Below are 22,526 nucleotides of genomic sequence, written 5' to 3' on the forward strand. Positions count from 1 at the left end.
AGCGGGCAGAAATAAGCTCTTTGTGCTCGTATTTGAGACAAACGGGGGGAAAAATGGGGAAAAAAACAAAAAAACAAAAAAAACAAAAAAACCCTTTTCTCCTAATAGGGGAACTCAGTGTGATGAATTTTCCACTTCTGCTGAAGTTCTGTCCTCGGAGGCACTGATACATCTTTAATGGGTCTCGATGCAGCCATTAAGTTGCTAATTGAAACGAAGAGCCCGCAAGCTCAGCGCTGAGCCCCCTCCCCGTGCCGGGCCAACACCTGGGGGCTTCCCACCCCCCGGACACCCCAACCTCCAGCGCACCCCCACCCGTGTCCCCCCCGGTCCTACCGCGGGAGGGACAAATGGGGATGGGATGGGATGGAGCCCCCCGCTTCTCCCCGTCCCCCAGCGGGGACTGAAGGAGCCGCGGCCCCGCAGACCCCCGGCGCTGCCCGCTGCCTCCCCCTCGCGGCGGCCCAGGGACGGTGCCCCCATTGCCGTGCTGGCGGCACAGCCCCACAGCTTCTGCCCCACACGGGGGGACACCGCGCACCGCCGACAGCACCCCGATAGCGGGGGGAGAGCCCGACACACCGAGCCCCACATCCCGGCCCGGAGTGGTGCTCCGGGGGGGTCTCGCAGCCCCCAGCCTGGGGTACCCCCAATACTGCAAGCGGTATAAAGCACCTGGGTGTCACGAGAGGACCCGACACAACGAGGATGCTCCAACACACGAGGAGGGCACACGGGTGCTTCGGGGCGAATTTTATTGAAAACAAGGAGGGGTTCGTGGGTACAGAGTGTGCTCAGTACAGGGCTGGAGGGGCTCTGGGCTGCATCAGAACCACAGAGTCATTCAGGTTGGAGAAGACCTTTCAGATCTGCAAACCAACCCCAACCCACCCCCACCATGACACCAAACCACGTCCCCCAGTGCCACATCTCCACGGTTCTGGAACACCCGCAGGGATGGTGACCCCAGCACTCCCTGGGCAGCAGTTTCAACACACCACCATTCGCTCAGAGAAGAAATTTCTCCTAATATTCTCTCCCACCCTAAGGCCGAGCTGGTGGGCACCAGATCTATCATCCCCGTGCACGGCAGGAGGGCACAAGCAGCAAGACCCAATCCAGCACACAGGGCAGACAGGACCCAACCGAGCAGCCAAGCTCCATCCACGGGTCCCAACCCCCCCCACCATGGTATCACCCAGCATGTGAAAGGGCAGGTGCTCCCCTTCCCCAAAACTAAGTCAGGACTTTCTCCGGGAGGAGAAAAGCAAGGAGAAAGGGGAAAAACAAAAGCTTAACAGCGAATCAAAAGGAATCCAAAGTGAGCAACTATGGAAAAACCTACAAGTGAGCATCTCAGCTGTCCTACCAGGCTGGTGATGTGTGATTTCAGGGAGCACAGGGTGTTTTGTGGAGTAAGATTGAAGGGGGGACGTGGAGAGCATCAGCCACATTATTGTGCGCGAGGAGGTGGGATAGGGGCTGAGGGGCAGCCCGAAGCAGGGCAGGGATTGCTCACACTGTGCTGTGCCCATCTGTGCTGTTTCCTATGGGCTCATGCACCGAGGGGACAGGGTGAGACATGGAAGAAAGTCACCATGTGCTGCCCTAAGCCCTTCTGGGAGCTGAACCGTGTCCCCAGGCACAGCCCAGCCTGGCTCCATCCCAAAGGGTGCAGGGCTGCCTGGTCAGCTTCACACTGTGCTTCAGCAAGGGGAGGACCCTGAATAACAGACACGCACCCTCCCATCCACACCTTCAGGGGAGGAAGCACAGGAAAAGTGTGTTGGGTTGGGGTTTTTTTCGTTTGTTTTTAAAGATTCAATTAAAAAATAGATGCATTTCTTCTTAAAAAAGAAATAGCCTTCAGGCAGTTTGCCTTCTAGCAACCTCAGCCACCACCCCAAATCTAGCCAGGAAACTGCTGGCCACACAGACATTCACACCGTCATCACTGATTTAAAAATATATAATATATATATAACAGCACACACACACAAATATATTAGAAAAGGAAAAAAAAAATCCCTCCGAAAACTCAGTCTATTAAAAATAAAAAATATATCCATAGGGGTGCATTCAATCTGCAGTCCCACAGCGTGGATGGAGCACAGCGGGGCTCACAGGGGGTTCTTTAGGGGAGAAGGAAGCGCTCCTCCCTCCTCCCACCCACACAGAAGGGCTTTAATTTATAGCGAGTGCAGTAAAACCCAGAAACATGTTACAAAGTCCATTATATATAGACACAAAATGTACAACCGGCAGCAGCCCCCCTGTGCTGGGCTGTGGGGGGGGGGGTTGGGGCTGAGACTGCAGCCAGGGCCATGGATGGAGGCAGTGATGGGGTCACAGTGTGAGGTCTTACATGAGCCCCAAAGGGGGAAGAGGATGGAGAGGTGGGGCAGCATCCTCCTGCAGGGCGGAGTGGGGGTGGATGCCCACCGTCCCCACCTCCTCCAGCACCATACAGCCCCAGGGTGAGCACAGAGGAGGAGAAGGGCCATGGAAGAAGCAGGAGAGGGGGGGCTGCTGCTCGTGGTGGGGCAAAGTGGGGGGGAAAATATGCTTTCATTCCTCTGCAGGGGAGCAGCGGATCACGCAGTGAAGGGGGTGCCAGGCCTGGGGCTGCGTTGAAGGGTCACCCAGATGTCATAAAGATGGCTTTGTGCGGGGACAGCGGTGTACCCGTGGAGCCCTGCGGCCTCCTGAAGTGCAGCCCAGGAAGCGAAATGCTGGGGAAGGGGCTGGGGGCACATAAGGAGGGGGGAGAAGCACAGCAGCGTTTTCTCTTTGCCGGCCCCAGGCAGCAAAGGGGAAGAAAGGCAGAAGTTCCCCACACACCGTGCCAAGGTCGGGCACCATCCCCTCTTCGTGCCCCCAGCATCTGAAGGGGTGAAGGTGTTGGCTTCCAAGGCTCTTCCTCGAAGATTTCAGGCAAAGAGAAAAGAGGCTGCGATGGGGCTGTGCCCAGAGCTGTCCGGGGGCTGAGGAACACAATTTGTGCAAACCACCACGAATTGAAGTCCGCATCTGCTCCTCAGGGCACTGCACGGAGCAGTGGGGCTCCAGTTAAGAGTCATCCCCGAGGATCTCTGTCACGAAGGAGGCCATGTCAGTCTCTTTGGTGTCGTGTAGGGTGAAGAAGGGGTGCTCCTGTCAACAAGAAGCAAGGCATCAGTCACGGCCCAGCAGGGAGCAGTCCAAAAGCAGCCCCAGGGGTGTCACAGCACCGGCTAAGTGGGCACCAGCATCCCCCGCAGGCTCCCATGGATGTCATCCTTCAGCTTAAAGCTGAACACTTTTGGGTTTGGTGTTTCCAGGTTAAACCCCAGCTGTGCCACCATCACTTGGGGTGGTTGACTCTCCAAGAGCAGGTGGGACAGAAGGAGAGAACATCTAGAAAGCCCGGCCTTCATCACTGAATACCCTAAGTTGGAAGGGCCCCACAAAGGCCATCGAGCCCAACTCTCGGTCCCTCACAGCATCACCATAACCCAATGTCTGACAGCAGTGTCCCAAATCTGAGCTCTGGCAGCGCAGGCTGTGCCTGCTGCCCTGGGCAGTCTGTTCCAGGAGCACTGCTCTCTGTTGAGAAACAGATATTTTCCTGATACCCATCCAGCCTGACCCTCCCCTTAACACCCACAAAGGTCAATACACCATTGTACCTTTAACACACTACACCCATCCCACTGTGCCTGGAAATCACCCCTGCATCCTGCTGTACCATTTGCCCAGGATCTTTTCTCCTAACACATCCCACGTGGCAGATGAAGGCCAGTAGAGATGGCCCCAAAACTTACCATAAGTTCTAAATAGTTCATTCGCTCAGCGGGGTTCTTCCTTAAACTGAAGGGAAAAAAAAAAAGGCTGTAGGATCTTTTCTTACTTCTTTTTCCTATACATGGTCTGTCAGAAGGGACCTCCCCTTCCCCAACCACACCTCACTTGGCATGGACAGCACCCACTCCTCTCCCTCTGAGCTGAACCACGTGGCCCTAAAGCACCCAGGAAGGGAACCACAAGGGCAGATATGGGATTTTGCCAGACCCAGAAGCATGCAGCCCTGCTGGGAAGGAGAGGAGGTGGTGGCTTCCCAGCACCCATCCCAGGGCTTGGTGGCACCTCCAAGCAGGCCAGGAGCAGAGAGAACCTGAGGGGAACAGCTCCTGCACGTGGAGCCCACAAAACCACAAACCAGGTTCACCCAGAGGCACCCACATGCTGCCAGAGGGCTGTTCCACTGCCACGCTGCCAGAAACCACCAACACTTGAGCAGCGCCGAGGGTGAAACGGGAAGAGAAACCTCTGTGCCTTCCAAGCAGCCTGGATGAGTCACGCTGAGAGCAAAACCCCTTTGGGCAACAAAACCCATTCCCGCTGCAGCAGATATGCCAGCTCAGCAGGGCGAGGAGGGGAGAAACAGGCTCCAAAGCCAACCCCAGCCCCACGCTTTGCTCGCACGCCAGCCCAGGCTCTGCCACACTCACCACTGCGCCGTGAAGTCCACAAACTCCTTGGAGAAGCGCTCGGGGGGCAGCTGGGGTGAGGGCTCCTCCACCACCTGCTTGAGCTGCTGGAACGGGGTGCCCCAGGACTCATAGGGGAAGCGGAGGATGGCCAACTCGATCTGGGGACAGAGACACGGTGAGACACCGGGGCTGCCCCACATCAGAGGCTGCACAAGTGCAGATTCAAGATGAAAAGCCTCCCTCCTAACAAACCATTTTCAGTTTGGGTCATACTACCTTCCTCTCCCCTCCCCTTTTCTTTTTTTTAAAATACAAAGACCTAGAGGGAAAAATACTTCCTTTTGAGGCCTGCTCAGGAAATTAATGCATTTACAGGAAGCAGACAAATATATGGGAAAGAGAGTTATTTAAAAAGATAAAGCAGCGTAGATGCTACTTCTGCACTGGCTTCTGGAGTGCTCCTCTCACCATAACCTGCCCTCTGGGCTGCAGGCTGTATGAGCTAGGCACAAAGAGATCCATGAGCTCAAGAGAAAGCAAGCTGTAGAATATAACTTAAGATGATCTCTACCAAACTGCTGCAGCTATCCCTGCTCCATCATCCATGCCAGCAGGAAAAAGCCCACCGCAGCTCTTGGGCCAAGGGATGGGATGTGAGAAATGAATAAAGCTAGGATCAGTCCTCAACAGCCCTAAACAGGGCTGGTCTTCAATCAAACCTCCACCCCCCAGAAATAAAAAACAAAACAGGAAGCCAGCCCAGGAGGAAGATATTAGAGGGAATGAGGTTGGGGCTCCATCCAGCTGCAGGCTGGCAGGCTTTCAGCAAGGTCCCCTCTCTCATCCAGTGCTGGAAGAGTGCAGAGATTTCGTCATTGCCACAATCTCCCATCCCACAGCTTCCTGCACCTCAGAGCAGAGCTGGAGCTGATTGCTTTTGCAGCCAGCCCAGCTCTGCTCAGCACAGGGATACCAAGAGGGAGTATTTGTCAGAGATCTGTGCAGCACACACAGATGCAAGGAGACAGTGTCCAAAACAAAGGTCAGGGCTAAAATGGTGCAGGAAAACTTCAGGGAAATAGTCTAAGCAAGAGATGCAGCCTCCTGGAAAGCAGAAGTGTTCCCAGGCAGCATTCCCTTTGAGCCAGCAGCTGGGATTTCCTTTGTCCTCCCGTGCCAGAAGATTTCAGCTGCTTTCTTAAAGATCCATTTCTTGCAGGAGGCAGAGGAACCATCCTGAGCAGCAGCAATTTTGGAACTGAAAGCATTTCCCCTTCCTGTTGGCTGCTGTGAGCTGCCCCACAGGCAGGGCTGCTGCTAACCACACACACCACCTCAAGGTTGGAGCCCCCAGCACAGACCCCAGCATCACAGTGCTGGCACGTGCCCTCTGCCTTACCATTGTGATCCCCAGACTCCAGACATCCGACTTCACGTTGTAGCCCTTCTGGTTCAGCTCAGGATTTATTCTTTCTGGCTGCAAAAGCACAATGGAAGATATTACAGCTCCGTCTCGTTTTCACAGTGCAAACCACACGCAGCCCATCTCTGGCTCCAAAACCCAGGTCGGGTAGATTCCCCTGGCTCACATCCCCACAAAGGCAGGGTTTGAGGTTACATCTGCAAGCACCAGCGAGAGCCACGTCCCACTCCACATCACCTCCACAAGCACTCCTCTCCCCTGTACCATCCCTGCAGCAGGGTGCCTGCCCCAGGAGCAGGAGCTCCCCCACATCAGTGCCATGGATGGCAGATGAAATGATCCTACCAAGGAAAACCTTAGCATTTTCTACCCAAGAGTAGCCTTCCAACCAGGGTTGATGGTTGGATCAGGTGATCTTAGTGATCTTTTCTGGCCTTAATGATTCTACAATTCCACCCACCATAACAAGCACCAGCCAGGCTTTCAACCTTTTGCAAATGAAAGGGGGCACAGGAAGAGCCTGCTGCAACATGGACACAAACAGGGCAGTGGTGGAGTCCCATCCCTGGAGGTATTCCAGAACCATGGAGATGTAGAACCAAGGGACATGGTTTGGTGTCACGGTGGGACGGGGTGGCATTGGTGATCTCAGAGGTCTTCTCCAACCTCAATGATACTGTGAGCCTATTAAACAGCAGGGCTTACAGGGACGTGAATCCCATCCTTGGAGGGCACTGCTGAGTCAGGAAACCCAGAGCACACTGTAACGGTTTCAACCTCAGGACAGAGGTGAACCAAGATCAGTTTCTAAGCAGCAGCCTCCTCAAGGCAAGGCTGGATGGGTCGCACACTTACAGCCATGTATGGTTTGCAGCCAGCATCCATCGTCTTCGCCACCGAGTCCACCAAGTAGCCACTGATCCCAAAGTCACACATTTTCACATGTCCCTCCTTGTTGATGAGCACGTTGGAAGGCTTCACATCTACAGGGAAGAACATGAGAGAACAGATGTGGCCTTTGTAGAGGTATCGTGGGGCCTGGAATAGCACAAGGAACTCCCTGATGGCCTGAGAGTGAATGGGAAGGATGGAAGTGGAAAAACAGGAACAACCCCCCCCCCTCTGGCCCTTATGCAGTTGAAATGAAATGCTAAGGTGCCTACACGCAGTTCCTCAGGGGCAATTTATGTACCAAACACAGCCTTGAAAACTCAACCAAGCTCTCAGGACAGCTCATTTCAGGCCCATTGTGACCTGTGTGCAAGTACACAATGAACTGTGTTAAGATGAAGAGAGGGACACCTGGCTGTTACGATGCCCATCAGTGATTTGCAAGGTCTTCCTTCAGCACTCCCCTTGCCAGAACTACCCAGCCAGGAAGGGTATGGCATTTTGTCCCCAAGTGCTGCCTGCAATGCATCTCAGCACTCAGAGACAGAGATGCCTATAGAAATACAGACAGTGAGGAATTCAGTCATTTTATCCAACTCTTCACGTGGAAAGGAGAAAGGGAACATCAAGTAAGCAGATGCATGAAGCATACACTTCTGGAACAGGCCTGGGGCATTTAAGTGTGTCCACCACGGCCCCAAGTGCCACCAGACCCCAACTGTAGGCATCCCAGAGGCACACATCACACAACTCCTTGCAAGGAGCCTTCCCATAACATATTGCAGGGTGGCACTGCAGCACACTACATGAATCCCACTGAACGCTCACCTCTGTGGATTACAGACAGTTTACTGTGCAGATGCTCCAGAGCTCGTACAATCTGCAGAGAGAGCAAGAGAGCACCATTAGCCACACGTAGCTCAGCACTGAGCAAACCCCTGTAAGAGTGCAAACCACAGCACATGAGGAGCGTGCAAAGCTTTAGGGAGGGGGCACAAAACTCAGGAGGCACTCACAGACACAGCCATTTTCCCTAAGATGTCTTCCGGGATGGTTTTCTTCTTCTCCAGTACTTTCTTGTAGAACTTATCCAGGGAAGTGTCCATGAGCTCCATGCAGATCCAAACATCGCCCTGCAGGTAGAGAGAAAGTAGCTATAGGGAATTCTCCAGACCCCCCCCCAGGAGCCAAAGGACACGGTGGGGGCAGACGGAGGGCAATCCAACATCTTCCACCCAGGGCAATCCAACATCCCCATGCAGCCACTGCTGACCACATACCAGCACACACCTGATAGCAATGGGCACTGATGTTCGGAGTGCTATTGGTGGCACCCCAACAGCTGCTTCCAAGAGTGCCCTACTTGAAATCCAACCCAGCCCACTGCCAACGTGCTTGGGCACCTGCTGCTGCAGCATGGAAAGGGACCTGCTGCCTCCTGCAACAGTTGGCCTTTGCACCACCTCAACCAGCCCATTTTGGCTGTAGGAAACAGAGGTGGTTTGAGACAGTTCTGTGCATTCAGAGGACACGCACAGACCCAAGGAGCTGTGTAACAGCAGCCTCTCACCTCTCGGAATAGGGCTCCATAGAAAGTGACCGTGTAGAAGCAGTCAACCGTCCTCATGGAGATATCCAGGTCCATCAACAGCCTCTTCTGCTCCTGAGTGTTCACCGTGGCACGAATCCTCTGATAAATATTAAGGAAAAAAAGGTTTTGATGTAGGTGGAGTTCTGTAGCCTGCACACCCCCCAGAGGTGCCCAGATGACCTCTTACAAACAGCCCCATAATGGATGACACCACCTGAGGGCCACATTGGGCTGCAAGGGGACACAGGAGGCTGCCAAATCCAACAAGCCCCCATCTCTGACACCCCATTCTACCCCACAGCCCCTCTGCCCCACCAGGAAGAAGCCATCCTCACCTTCACGGCCATGATGGTGCCACTCTGAGCATGCCTCACTTTCTCCACCACACCATAGGCCCCCCGGCCCAGCTCTGAAATAGTCACCAGGTCATCAGCTTCCACCTCGAAGTTCTGTAAGGAGAAAGGTAACAAGAGAAAAAAAACCAAACAAATCAGGCAGGAGCACAGTTATCATAAAGGCAAAGTTCCCTGCTTGCACTTCAGCCACACAGAGCACACCCAAACCACAGCTCCTACAGGATCCCAGCAGCCCACCACGCTTAGAGCAGATGGATGCATTTTTGGCTCCTTGGGGCTCACTGAATACCCCTTTGAAGCTAGAGATTGGGATTGGCCAAAGGGCACAGTGTGACTGGAAGAGGCCCAAGGCTCGGTGCCTCTCTGCCGGCGAGTTTCTGCACATCCCATGGACAAGTTTCCCCCAACACACGTTGCCCTGTAATTGTCTGCTCCGCCGGGCAGGGCATACAGTGCTGGAGTGAGACATGGGCTATTTTTGGAGGCTGCATTCATTGCTCTTAATAAGTTACAGACCTCCTTTCAACCAGGCAGGACTTCATCCAGCCTGCAGCTTCCCTCCGGTCCCAGGGAACAAAAATAACACCAGGATGCCAAACTGACCCAGCAGCAGCAAAGGGTGGGAAAAGCACTGCACAGCTTTGGAAGCACTGTTGCACCCAGAGCAGAAGGGCAGCAGCGTGCTGGGAGCCAGGGCTACCAGGCTGGTGGCCATGCTAGCCACCAGCCCCACTAATTTGGACCAGATGGGGGTGGTGGGCAGCTGAAGGAGGTCTGGGGCTGAGCTCAGCAGGAAGCTATGCTGCATGGCACAGGGAAGTGGCAGCCTATCCCAGGTGGGACAGAGGATCCAATGGGGATACGGGGGGGATTCATGCAGCCCCCGCCTCACTGCCCTGGGCAGAGGCACAGTGCAGGCTTACAGCTCCTGCATGGGCCTCCAGGAAGGACCTAGTGGTGGCTTTTCAGGACACATGTTCCATGATTGTTCCAGGGCATTGTGTTTTTGTTCCTGGCATTTACCCGCAGGCTTTCCCAGACGCTGGCAGTTCCCAGCACACTCCAGGAACCAGCATGGCCCTGCCCAGCTGCAGAGATAATGAACCAACAGAACAAAACCGACCCTCACTGCACCCCTTACCCTCTGCTCCGCATGGATCAGATGGACCCACAGTCACCCTTCATCTCACAACCCAAAGCTGTCCTTGCACCCACCACTCCTCCATCCCACGTTGTGTTGTTCTGAAGCACCCAGAGCAAACCTGAGCTGCAGATCTCAGGGCAGGCAGAGCACGGATGCAGAAGCCCTCAGAACAATGCACTGCAGGGAGGGCACAGCCTGCAGAGCTGCCCCCGGGCTGCAGCTCTCCCATTGCACACACTGTGCCCAGGCTGCTGCACACAGCCTCTCCCCCAGCCATTAATACACACAACAACAGCTAGAACACAACACCAGCAGCAGGGCTGCTCCCTGCACCCAGCCCAGGCTGTTTCTCTCCCCTCAAAACCTAAAACCTTGCACCAAGGATGGGACTGACCCAACACACCGTATTTTTAGGTCAATTGCAGCCCCAGGAGAAACCGTAACAAGAGAACGAAATAAAAGGGAGACGGCAGCTATTTCTAGCAGCGTTTTTCATCAGGCAGCTTGGAAAGGATTTGGAGAGGAGCTCTGAGCCCAGCTTCTGGTGGGATGCCAGCAGCAATGGGGACAAAGGGGACGTGGGCTGGGACAGCAGGGCACAGCCAGGCTGGCTAAGAGTGAGGAGGCTGCCAAGGGAGCAGGATCCCACTCAGGGCAAAGCCTCACCCCACACGTGCCCGTCACCCTGATGCTCTTAATATGAGCACAACCCCACAGCCAACAGGGGAAAGGCCCTGCTTGAGGACACCTCATCCCCCCCCTCCAAAGCTGCAACCCGTGAGGCTGCAGCGGGAGGACGCACTGGGGATTAAAGGATGCTTGGGACCACAAAGACCTGATCTGACAAGTTGTCACAGCAGCATGATCCATACTACTCCCATACTGGAGGCAAGCAGAATTGGAAACAAGAACATCAACACGTACTTTGTCTCCAATGGTGATGAAGGTTCTGGAGTCCAGGTTCCTTGGCGGCCTGCAAGGAGAGAAGGAATCAGAAGGAAGCACAACCTCAAAACCCCCTTCTCCAGTGCCAGGTTTTGTGTGCCCCCAGGTGCTCTCGGCCACTGCTTCCCACAGCGCGTTGTTATGGGTGCACAACAGCCCCCTCCAAACGCTCCCAAAGGCTTTCATCGAGCCACCACCACCCACAGAGCCAGCAGGAGCCCAGGGAGCAGCGAGGTGAGGCTGCATCAAAGCCATGAAACCATCCCCATGCGGGGAGAGGAGCAGCTGTCGTGTTTTGACAGGCAGGTGTTGTAACAGCACGGCCACGTCGCCCCAAACACGCCTAGGAAACAACAGGTAATTCCTCTGCACTGAGTCATTTGTGTACACTTGACAGCCTGTTCCAGGCAGCCTGGCATGCGGAGCAGCCAGCAGCGTCACATTTTGCACAACACCATGTAGGCAAAAGTCTTCCTTTATGGCTCCCCCCCCCCCCCCCCCCCCCCTTCTCGTGGCTTCCCATTCCCTGCTATTGGCAGCATGGGGTTTAAGGCACACACTGTCCTTTTGCCCCTCCTGCCCTGCTCCTGTGCTCAACTCCTCTGACACTGCCAGGTTGGGAACTGGGCAATCTGCTCAGCATCCTCATTCCCAGCAGAGCACTGCAGCAGCTTCAAGGAAGTGCACAGGCTCGCAGCAAAAGCATTGGCACTGTGCAAATATTTGCAGTGTGCGTTGAAAAGTGTAGAGAAAAGGACTGGTGGGGGCCTGGAACCAGTCTGAACAGGAGTGCTCTGGGCACACAAGCACACTGCAAACTGCAGCTGACATCTACACCAGGGGAAACTCAGACACCAGAGAGACACAACCACAGAGAGACAGCTCTGCATGCAGGACTCTGCACACCAGGCTGCAGGCTGTTAACAGGGAGCTCCTGGCTCCAGGCAATCTGCCCTGCCTGGGGATTCAGGGATGTGTCCTCAGTGAGGGATTCACTGCTCCCCCAGAGCTTTGTGGCTCTCTGGAGAGAGCAGAGCTCAGCAGTGGAGATGCATCACAGAGGAGGAATTTCAGCCATCTGCTTTTTGTCAAACCTAACACTGCCACCCTGGTCCTGTTCCCCCCCCCACCATAACATACCAAGCAGCAGCAAACAGGGCACAGAGAAATCCCAGTGCCTGAGATGCAGCCAGGCACTGGCCTCAAGCACAGCAGGGGAGAACAATAAGGCTTCCACATCCTCCTTGCACCAACATGGGCAGCTCAATGGGTTCACATAGGCCAAGGCATGGGCTGCTCTGCTGCACCCAGCACCTTCACCCCTGCTCCTGCTGCAGGTCCTAGCCCTGCAAGCAGCTCCTAGAGGCACACACTATCTATGTGTGCACACAAGAGCAATTCCTTCTCATCACTGAGAAGCCAGAGCTCCAGTTGAAAACCCCCAACCAGCTGATGTGGTAACACTTCTACGGCCACACGGCCTGAGACAGCTCACTGCAGCTCCTAGAAGTGGCTGCAGGAGCAGGCACTCACGTGGTGTTGACAGGGGGCTGCTTGATGGGAGGACATGTTATCCTCAGCTTCTTCTTGCCCTTCACTGCAAGAGAAGATGCACACATAAGCAACGGGCATTTCTTAAACTCTCCTTCCTTCCAGCACCCCCACAGCTGCAGCCACCAGGCCCAGGGCTGCAGCACACTTCTGCAGCTCTCACAGCCTGCCCTGCTCCCAGCCACCCCCACAGCACTCTTCACCCCCCGTGGCCATTAAGGGTTCCTCTTTTGGGGGGGATTTCAATGCTGGCATTTAGGAGGCGGGGGGGGGGGGGGTGAAGCTGCTCTGTCTGTTGGGCACTCACCTGGTTTGTGCGGCTCCAGGGATCCCTTGGAATCTGGAAGAGAGCAGAGAGACATCAGGTCAGTGCTCACACTCCAAAGCACCCAATACAAACCATACATCCCTTATGGTGCCAGACGGAAGCAGAGGAACATGCCATGGGGTAGCTGGCACCCAGCCCTGTCCTGGGCTGCACAGCCACCAGATGTCCCCATGCCACTGGCTGTGCCCAGGGCCATAACAGCACCCCAATGTGCTCCCAGCAGATCCCACTTTGGGAAGCACTGATCCATTTCTCAGCACACTCCCAGCTGGGCAAGAAAGGGACGGATCCTGTGGGTACTCTGGAGGAGGTAGGGGAGCAGCCAGCCCTGCTCCGTGCCACCAGGACAATGGCCACCAAACCTCACATACAGCAGCTGGCAACTCTGACCCTGAGAGGGAACACCCCCTGTGCCACCGAGGGGAACCACAGGGCAAGAGCTGCTGGCCACAACACTACAATCAGCGTGCACAGGTTGAGACCTTGCACTGAAACAGGAAGGAGCTGGAGCCCTGCTCTGCTGCCCCAAAGGGACACGGGGTTGCTGTGGTTTGCAGCACGAGCCCCAGAGCCCTGCAAGTCCTTTGTGTGTCCCAGCACCTGCTCCACGAGGCTGCTCCCAATCCCATACCCAGCTGGGATGGGATAGGGAGCTATAAATAGCCCTGTGCTGCAAAATACCTGGCTGTGCAAACACAAAGTGCAGCCAAACTCAAGATGCTGCCCTCTGGCTCAGCAGTGCCTTACCTTCCTGCAGCCAGGGCAGGGCACAGAGCTGGGACATGGGGCTGCAGCTTCCTCCTGCAGCCAGTGGGAGGGAGAGCTGCACAGGGCACACAATCCCATCCCAAGATGGGGACAATAGCGTGCATGCATTACCCTGAGGATGCAGAGCTGCTGGATGGCCCCAAACCAACCCCAGGTTGGGCTCAGTAAGCACCTCCACCTCCTGCTGGCTCGATGCACCCCACGCCCTGGGCAGCACCAACCAAAAGCCCTCCATCTGCCTTCCCCCTTCACGCAGCACAGCCTGGCCTTCACATCAAGCCCTGAAATGCCCCCCATCCTGGCTGCTATTTTGCAGCATCTGTTTGCTCTCCCTCTCCCCAATTGCCATAGTAACCCCCAGCAGGAGCACAATGATCCCTCTGTGCAGCTCCCTGACAGCGCTGGGTCAGAGCACAGCGGTGACTCACACAGGGGGAGCAGCATCCACGCTGTGCCAGAGGCTGCAGCATCAGCCCCACAGATCGGGGTCACAGGGAGCTCAAGGTTGGGATCCATGCAAACACCCTTTCACACACAGCAACTGAAACATGGGGGAGCGGCTCTGTGCAGGATGGGGAGATCCCCTGTGCAAAGCCCCTGCACCACACAGGAGGATCACAGTGTCTCTGTGCATCGGTCATGCCCCACGAAGTAGAGCCCACACTCTGCTGTAAGGAGGGCCCTGACAGCCCCAAAGAGCTGCCCTGTGCTTTGCAGCACCACTCTGCAGAGCCAGCAACATTCCGTTCCCCATGGTCATGCCCAGCCCCAAAAAGCACTTCCTACAGCTGCCAAAGCCCCAATGACACGGGCAAGAAAACCCACCTCAGCACGTCAGCCCACACCAAAATAAAATACACCGCTCTCCTTCTGGGATGCTGCTCCCAAACCCTCAGGAGCCAAAGCAGGGCTGCATCTTGCTGCTCTCCCTGTGCCCACCACAGCACCCCACATACCCGCAGCCCCATCCCACTGCCAGAGGAACGCTGTGCGGTAGGACGGGCACAGCACGACCTTGCAATTCAATCCCAGTGTCCCCGTGGGCAGCTGCTCCCCGCTTCCCAGCAGCTGCCAGGCTCCCAGCACCTCCCTCCCACGGCTGGGATGAGGAGAATGCTCTCCATCGCCTGTAAGCGAGGGGATGCTCTCGTTCTGCAGGGCTTCTGCAGGAGAGGATGTGCAGCACAGAGCCGGTGAGTGTTACCCACAGCTCACAGCAGCTCGAGGCCACTTCCACAGCTTGAAAGTGACAGCACGTGCACGGGGCAGTCTGGGGACACATCCCTGTCCCTCCCAGCACTGCATGGGGGACCTGAGCTGACCGAAGTCCCCAGTGTGGCCACACTCATCACCACGTGATGCCCCGAGCGCGTAACTACATCCTCTATGCTAAGAAAGTCCCCATTTCCTCCTAAAGAAAAAAGAAACTGGCTTTTTTTTTCCCCCCCCATTGCACTGCGATCTCCACCAGCACAGAGCAGATATTTCCCGGAACCGCATTCATTCATCACCAAAACCCTCATCTCCGGCACCACAACTCCAGCCCGGTTCCTCCACACCTCTCCCCAGCAGGTTTCTCTTTCCCACTCCGCGTGGGTGGAGAGAAGCAAGCAGGACAACCCGAAGCACCGTCAATACGGCTGTTTGCCCGAGCCGACCTTTGAAATCAAACCTCCCCAGCGCCAGGCTCCGGGTGCAGCCCTGCTGCAGGGCTGTGCTGCTGCTGGGAAAGGGGTTGGAGCGTATCCAACCCCCCCTCGACCTGCAGAGGGCTGCAGGGTGGGTCCCAGTGCTGCAGAGGGAAAGCCAGAAGGGAAAAATAGAATGCAATGAGGGGAAAAAAAAGAATTATGCAACCCCCTCCATACAAAGGGTGCTAAGGGAATAAGCAGCAGCGAGCTGCCTGCAGGGAGCAAGGTGCTGGCTCTGCTGCAACAGGCGTGCAAGGCTGCTGGGAGCAAGCACTGCCCTGTGAGTTTCCTTGAGCGCTGCTGGCTCCGTGCAATGAAGATGCAGCGTTTCAGCCCCGTGCAAAAAAAATAAACATAAAAAAAAAAGCAGGTTTTGCAGAGCTTTAAAAATAGATGTCTGCCTGCAAAAATAGATATGCTTGGCTGCAAATGCAGAGCTCCCCTACCCGAGCAAGTAGAAAAGATGGAAATCTGCACGGATTGACCCCAAGGAGTTGCACCGTCCCCTCTGAGCACGAGGACCGGCCCTTCACCCCCCCCCAGCACGCCTTTTGGAGGTTACAACACGTACCTTGCTTCTTGTCCATGGCTTCCCAGAAATGAAGAACAGAAACGGCACACAGCCGGCAGCGGGGAGCACTGAGGGGGGCGGGGGGGGCGAGGAGGGGGGCAGAGCGGCGGGCAGGAGGGGGCTCCGGGCGCTTAGCTCGCAGCAGGGCTGGATGCAGCCTGCAGCACAGGGACCCCGCGAGCCGAGCGCAGCGGCTCCGCTCCGATTACACTCGAAAGCTCCAACAGTTGTACAAACTGCAGCGGTGAAATAGCGGTGACGTCAACAGGAAACCGGGGGGGGGGGGGGGCGGGGGGGTCAGCAGCTCCGGGAGCCGCTGAAGCACAGCGTTGGCACCGCGCATCCCAATCCGGCCCACTCTTATCGCAGGGAGCTCCGCTCCGCTCCACCCCACCCCACCCCCCCGAAGACCCCCGCGGTGCTCAAAGCAACGCGATCCCAGAGCCCCGTGCAGAATTACTGCACGCAGATGGGCTCACGGGGGATGCAAATGCTTTGCACCCACGCTCGGTGCCCGCAGCAGCGGTGCTGGGCAGCACGAGGCCGGGTTTCTCGGCGCTGCAGGTGCCGCGCTAATTGCTGCGCCACTAACAACCATTACCACAACAAATAGTGGAAACATTGTTCCATGACAATACCGGCAGCTATTCCCGGGTGGCAACTGGGACGGCGAAATATAAACGGCTGCGTGGATTTTGCTCGGAGATAGCGTGGGAGGGGTGGAGGAATCGCCCACTTCTCCGCACACGCGTGCACAGAGCGTGGCACAGCATCGCCGCTCTCCCTCCAAAGGCAGCACCGCTCCGAGCGGGCACAAAAAAGGAATGTCGGAGGTCGAGGTGAAGGCACGTACCAATGCCGTGAGCAGCTCTGGGCTTAAATAGGGCTCATACGCATCCCAGGAGGACCGTGGGAGGTATTTTCTGGGATACGGTTTCAGGCAGAGATCGTCAGCACACAGAGGATGCTGATGTGGGGCTGCTCTCGGGCGGCACTGCGCCTAGCCCCATAGGGGACAACACTGCCACGTCCCCCCTCAGCTCCACAGCGATGTCCCCAGCGCAGGATGGAGACTCAGTGAATTCCAGCAGCCCCAGAACAACGGCTGGGAAACGCCATTTCCTCAGAGCTGACCCCACTGGGTGTCAGTGCCCACAGCCACCGCCCCACTGCCGGACTCCGGGAAATCGAAGCTCAAAACCTCACCCATTGCTCCCTGCTGGACTTCAATGAGGGGAAGAGCACACCCTTAACAACAGCAATGAGCTCAAGCAGCAGCCCGCTGCCAGGCCTTCTCCCACCCTTCCCCTGCTCACACAGGGATGTGCGATGGGGTCAGAGGCACCGGGTGGATGCTCTGGGCTAGCAATGGAGCCTGGGACACACGTCCTGGAGAAATCCCAAAGCAACGCAGACCCCATCAGCTCAGGGAAACCCACCTGCACAGCCCAGCCTACCCTAGGGGAATTCAGAAGCAGCCCCCAGCTGGATTTATACTGTGGCACAACTGGATGCACTGCATGCGCGCTAAGAGCGGTGCAGCCAAACCCATGCAAAACCCCAGTGCAAAGCAGCTGCAGAGCACCTCCTGGGAGCAGCACCCTGCAGGAGCCGTGCTGGGAGCACCATCCGTCACCGCCAGCGTCACCAATGGGGCAGGAAATCCCACTGCACCTGAGCCCCATCTGCAGCAGCACATGTATTTCTGCCGTGCAGACCCAATGGTCTCATCTGCTGTTTTTAACCCCATTCCTCCCCCGATTACATCCACACATGAAGCTGGGACAGAGGAAAGGAGCAACACAGCATGCACCCACTGCTCACAGCACTGCACCACTGCACTCTGCTCCATCCCTGCCCAACACCTCCTGCCCTCCCCCCACAGCTCCTCCATCCCAAGGACAGACACCCACATCCCATCCACATCAGCCCCAGCTGCTGGGGCAGATCCAATCCCTACCAGTAAGCGCTGCAAAACGTGAGCTCAGCAGACATGCAGAACTCACAGCAACCATTCCTCCTACCTCCCTCAGCACACAGCTGAGCATCACCCCCAGAAATGCCCCTTTTTGCCCCATGGCAGCCCCAGTGCCCACCAGCAGGAAGGGCACAGCTCCCATTCTGGCAGATTTGATTTGATTTTTCTCTGCCCCATTCCCAAAGCTCCATTGGGAAGCAGCAGTGCCACTTCCTTCCAGCAGAGTACCCAGGAAGGCTGCACCCCACACAGGGGCTGCTGCTGAGCATCCGGCTCAGCCCTGGGGCTGACTCAGTGCCTGAGGCTCACTCAGTGCTTCCAAGAACCATTTCCACTTTAAAACGGAAAAAAAATAAAAGGAAAACACCTTTTTTTTTTTTCTTTCCTTTAAACTCCTCAGGGCTGAGCCCAAAACCAGAGCTTTTGCTGTGGGGAAAGGAGCAGGGTACAACACAGAGCTGGGAGGAGACGGCGCAACGTCGAAGCTGTGCAATGCAATACGGGGAACGACTGTAAAACCCCTGGGGAAACCCACAGTCACCCAATGAGAATGGGTCCAAAATTGAAGGTGAGCTCCTGCAGGAACGTGGCATGCAGGAGGAGAAGCAGCACAAGCAGGAGAGCAGCTGGGGGGGAGCACTCAGAGCATGCATCAGGCTGATAAGCAACTGCTGTGGAAGCGCACCTGTGATTTCCAGCAGCACCTCCTTCAGTCACCACCCCCACGCCAGGCAGCAGCACAGCTACAAGCTGCTATGGTGCACAGCCCTACAGGTGTCAGCTGCCCCCCAGCGAGCTGAGGATGCTCAAAGCCAGAAGTCATAAGGGTTGACCCAAAACACAGGACAGGCCGGAGAGGCTGCAAAGCCGCAATACAAAGCGTGCTCTGCTGCCTCCTCTTTTGGCAGCGTGCTGCTGCTCCCAGCTCTTGGGGAAATGAGTGCTGCCAAAGGGAGCACAGCACGGAGCTGTCTCTGTGTGCACCTGCACCCTTCATGCTGCACTGCACTCAGGTCCCGCGAGCAGCAAACTGTTGCAGTGGGGACAGCAATCCATGGGCTGTGACGGTGGCACGGGGCAGCCAAAGTGACAACGGCACGGGGTGATCAGGTTTAGCTGCAGAGACCAAGGAAACCTCAAAAGCCTCTGAAACGAGCATGTGTGCACTAAGCATGCCCCACAGCTGCGTGGGTTTTACAAGCAGAAGTGGAATGGGTGAATGGGACTGCTGCCTCACCCCAGCAGTGCTCCAGCACCAGACCCTTCCTTTCCTCTTTGGCTGAAGTGCAACTCGGCAGCATTTCAAGAGGGAAACGGAGCGCTGCACAGCAGTGGGGGATTTCTAACTCCAGAAGTGACTTTCTTAAAAAGGCTCTGCGGGGAACACATCCGGCCCATACAGAAGGAGCCACGTCACTTTTGGTGGCTGCAGAGGAGCCCTCGCGCCTGCAGGGCAGCAGGCAGAGCTGTGGGCAGAGGATGGTGCTCACCCATCCAAGCACAGCTGGCCTTAGCTTCCCTGCAAACACGGATCTGCCTGCAGCAGTGAGCTCTAATAGGAAAAAAAAAAAAACAACAGGGAAAGATTCTGAAGGGAGAGCTCAGCAAAAGGGCACAGCCTGAGCACAGCTCCGCTCACTGCACAGACAGCAGCAGGACCCAAGCTGGCTGCAGATGGTTTGTATTCTTTCCCGGAAATCCGAACCCTCAGGATGCACAAGAAGTGATAATGACAAGCTTTCCATTTCCTAATAATGACAGCCACTCTGAGGCAGGGAGCATCCTGCACCCAGGATCAGAGACCTGCAGCACACCCATCACACGGCTCCATAGGACACAGCAGTGCTAAACCACAGCCCAGGTCAGCAGCCGGCCTGCAGTGAGCACTCTGCTTCCTCCTTCCCTAAAGGAGATTTTTTTTTGCTGGTGATGTGGGGAGCAGGAAGGGTGGATGCTTTGCAACCAATTTCTGGTAAGTTTGTGCCTCCTCCTCATCCTGCTTATTCTTCCATTCAAGTTATGCTTTTAAAGTAAATTTGTCCTTTGAATATCTGTATTTTATATAGATTTATATATAAGCATTTCATCTGAGATGCTAAAGCCAAGCAGGAAGCAATGGACAGGGCTGGGGTGACCTTGCTGCAACCCACGGGGTACAGATATCCACCAGCTCCTCCTCTCCCCCCAGCAGCTCACAAGATGATGGTGACAGCCAGCTGCTTTGCTATGAGGGGTCACGAAGCCACAGAGCAGAGGGACCAGGGATGGGTGGGACATCATCACATGCAACCAAGGTCACATGTTCCCACTTTGGAGAAACCCAACCCCAGCCCTTAAAACCAAGCTTGGGTATCTATGTTAGACAGTCTGGCCCCGCTCATCTCAAAGCCATGGGGCTGCTGCAGCAGTTCCTAGAAGCAGCACTCTGGCCTCCAGCTGCCTGCAGCCAACACGATGCTCACCATCACAGCATTCCCCTCAACCAGCAGCACACAAGAGCAATCCCTACAATGACGCCCAAAGTGACATCCGTCCATCCTCTCCTGCAATAGGGATGCAACAAAGACACTGCAGCTCACCCCACAGAGAGAAATGCAGCCCTGATGTCACACCTGAGCTGTGAGAAGGGGGTCTGCCCGCACCCCCTGCGCCACAAACCTCAATCCCTGCTCCACAAACCCCCATCCCTGCTGAGGACAGGGCAGCAGAGCCCAGGACCTACTGCCAAACAGGGCCAGCAAGGAGCTGGGGTGGTACCCACAGCTATGCCCAATTGTTGGCACGTTCCTTGGGGGTGAAGGACCTGCAGGTGTGCCCCTTTGCTGGGCACTCCTTGGGGTTGCAGACACAAAGCAAAGAATAGGAAAAAGAATGGGAACTTCCAGTTTCCACCATTAAAAAAAGCCCTTTCTGCCACTCCAGAACTTCCAGCTCAGCCTCCAACTGCACCAAGCCCCACACATACCCACAAGCAGCCCTGAGTCACACCGGTAAAACCCCAAACTTTTGGTTGGTGGATTAAAACCTCCCCCAGACAACAGATCCCATCCATCCTATTGCTTCTCCAGCGAGCAGCCTGCCCAGATCAGTGCAGTGACAGCGACGCTACGGGGTCAAAACCCCACAGTGCCCCCCAGCCACAAAATCAGACCAGAAAGCAGCAGACCCACCTGACCCCACACAGCACAGAGGGCCACGCAGCTCCTAAAACAGCACTTGAGGCTGTGCTGCTGACACGGGACAGCCTGGGCACGTCGCAGTGAATCCCAGCCCCGCTGCTCGGCGCTCCACGTTATCTCACATCCCTTTCCCACACACCTCTCCCCGCGAGGGATCAGATCCGGGCAGCGGGAAGAGGAAGAAAGCCGAAATGCTGGCACTAAGCCCTGCGTAATCCCCACAAGGTGTTTATCTCAGCAGCTATGTTTAGCGCGAGGATCGCTCCCGCCCGGCACCATTCCTATCACGCGTGTCACGGGCGGCCACGCGCAGCCCCAAACACTCCGGAGGCAGCGGACGGCCCCGTGACTACACCCGAATGACGGCAGCGAGCTTTGGGGCAGAAGGATCCGACCTGAGAGCCGCGGGCAGCGCTCCCCATTCGTTACCCTTTTAACCCGAGCACGGAACGCAAAGCGGCGCGACCCCAAAAGCACCAAACTCCCCTAAAAGGCAGCGGGTCGCGCTCGGGGCCGCAGATACCCACAGCCATCCCACCAGCGCCCCTAAAAAGAGGCCGACAAACCATCTGCAGGGCAACGAATAGCAAAGGCAGAAGCAAAACGCTGCGATAATCCCCGCGGACGGAGCGGCGCCGGGAAACCAACGGCCCAACCGCGGCGCGGAGCGCATCCCGCAGCGCTCACCTCGGCCCTCCATCCACGCGCGCTCCCGACGAGGTGCGGGCCGGGCGCGCTCCCGAACGCCTTTTGAGCGGCCCCGCAGCGGGCAGTGCCCGCAGCCGTGAGTCAGCAGCTCCGCTCGCAGCGCCGTAAATCGCTGCTGATTCACCTCCCCCCCCCACCCCCCCGCGCTTACACAGCAAACAGGAAACTCAGGTCCACATTCCCTCCGTTGAAGACACGGATCGTTTTAGGGGGGGTGGGGAGGGGGAAAAAAAAAAAAAAAAAAAAAGTCACGCCGAGGTGCGTTCATTGCTCACATGGTGCCTGACCGCGAGTTTCCAGGGCAGCGCTCCCCAGCGAGGAAAACCCCCCGCATTTCATGGCGCTGATAAGCCGGCACGCCCCGCCCCGCGTGTCCCCCACCCGGCACCATACAGCCCCCCCCAACCCCCCGCTCAGGGCTCGCATGGGGGCAGCGAGCGGCCACCGCCCGACTGTCACCGAGACGCCGCCGCGCTCCCGGAACGCCGCACACGGCCACGTTCAGCAGAGACGGATCTGAACCCACCCGCGTCCTCCCCGCGGGTGCCACGCACGGGACGGGGACGCTCCACGCCGCGCACCGCGCTCTGCCGCTCCCAGCCCCGCGGCACCGAACCCACCGAGCCCCGCCGTGCTCACGGCCCCACGCTCTGCTGCTTAAGATGCGGCGTGGGCCGCAGGCGCGGAGCACGGCGCCCCCAAAGAACGACACAGAGGCCCAGCCTGCAGCCCCTGCACGCCCCGCCGGCCCTCCCCGCGGCCCCGCTCCTACCTCTGGGCACGGACATGACTGGCGGCGGCCCCGCAGCACTGGGGCACAGCACGACACCCGGCGCTGTCCTACCCTGCGCGGCGGCGGCGGGGGAAGAACAGCGAAGGGGCGGGGTCTACAGGGCTCGGACACGCCCCCTCGCGGAGGAAGCGCCTCTG

At 56.8% G+C, this 22,526-nt stretch overlaps 1 protein-coding gene across 3 annotated transcripts; it reads right to left on the reverse strand.

The window, feature by feature from the left end:
• Positions 1–735: 735 nt before the first annotated feature.
• MAP2K3 (mitogen-activated protein kinase kinase 3) lies at positions 736–22,437 on the reverse strand. Of its 3 annotated transcripts, none has more exons than NM_001012787.3 (13): positions 15,732–15,960; positions 12,681–12,713; positions 12,356–12,419; positions 10,802–10,850; positions 8,713–8,826; positions 8,357–8,476; positions 7,803–7,919; positions 7,615–7,666; positions 6,751–6,878; positions 5,872–5,949; positions 4,491–4,630; positions 3,804–3,849; positions 736–3,153 (listed from the first exon to the last, which is right to left on the reverse strand). In NM_001012787.3, exons 1-13 carry the CDS (start codon positions 15,745–15,747, stop codon positions 3,070–3,072), a joined length of 1,041 nt encoding a protein of 346 aa, NP_001012805.2. In that variant the 5' UTR covers positions 15,748–15,960; the 3' UTR covers positions 736–3,069. The 3 variants fall into 3 exon arrangements, with proteins under 3 accessions (NP_001012805.2, XP_025010848.1, XP_025010849.1); XM_025155080.3 differs by lacking the exon at positions 15,732–15,960 and adding an exon at positions 22,369–22,437 and having other exon boundaries at positions 739–3,153; XM_025155081.3 differs by lacking the exon at positions 15,732–15,960 and adding an exon at positions 21,576–21,718 and having other exon boundaries at positions 739–3,153.
• Positions 22,438–22,526: the final 89 nt, after the last annotated feature.

Source organism: Gallus gallus, chromosome 14 (genome assembly GCF_016699485.2).
Source record: "Gallus gallus isolate bGalGal1 chromosome 14, bGalGal1.mat.broiler.GRCg7b, whole genome shotgun sequence".
NCBI classification, from domain to species: domain Eukaryota; kingdom Metazoa; phylum Chordata; class Aves; order Galliformes; family Phasianidae; genus Gallus; species Gallus gallus.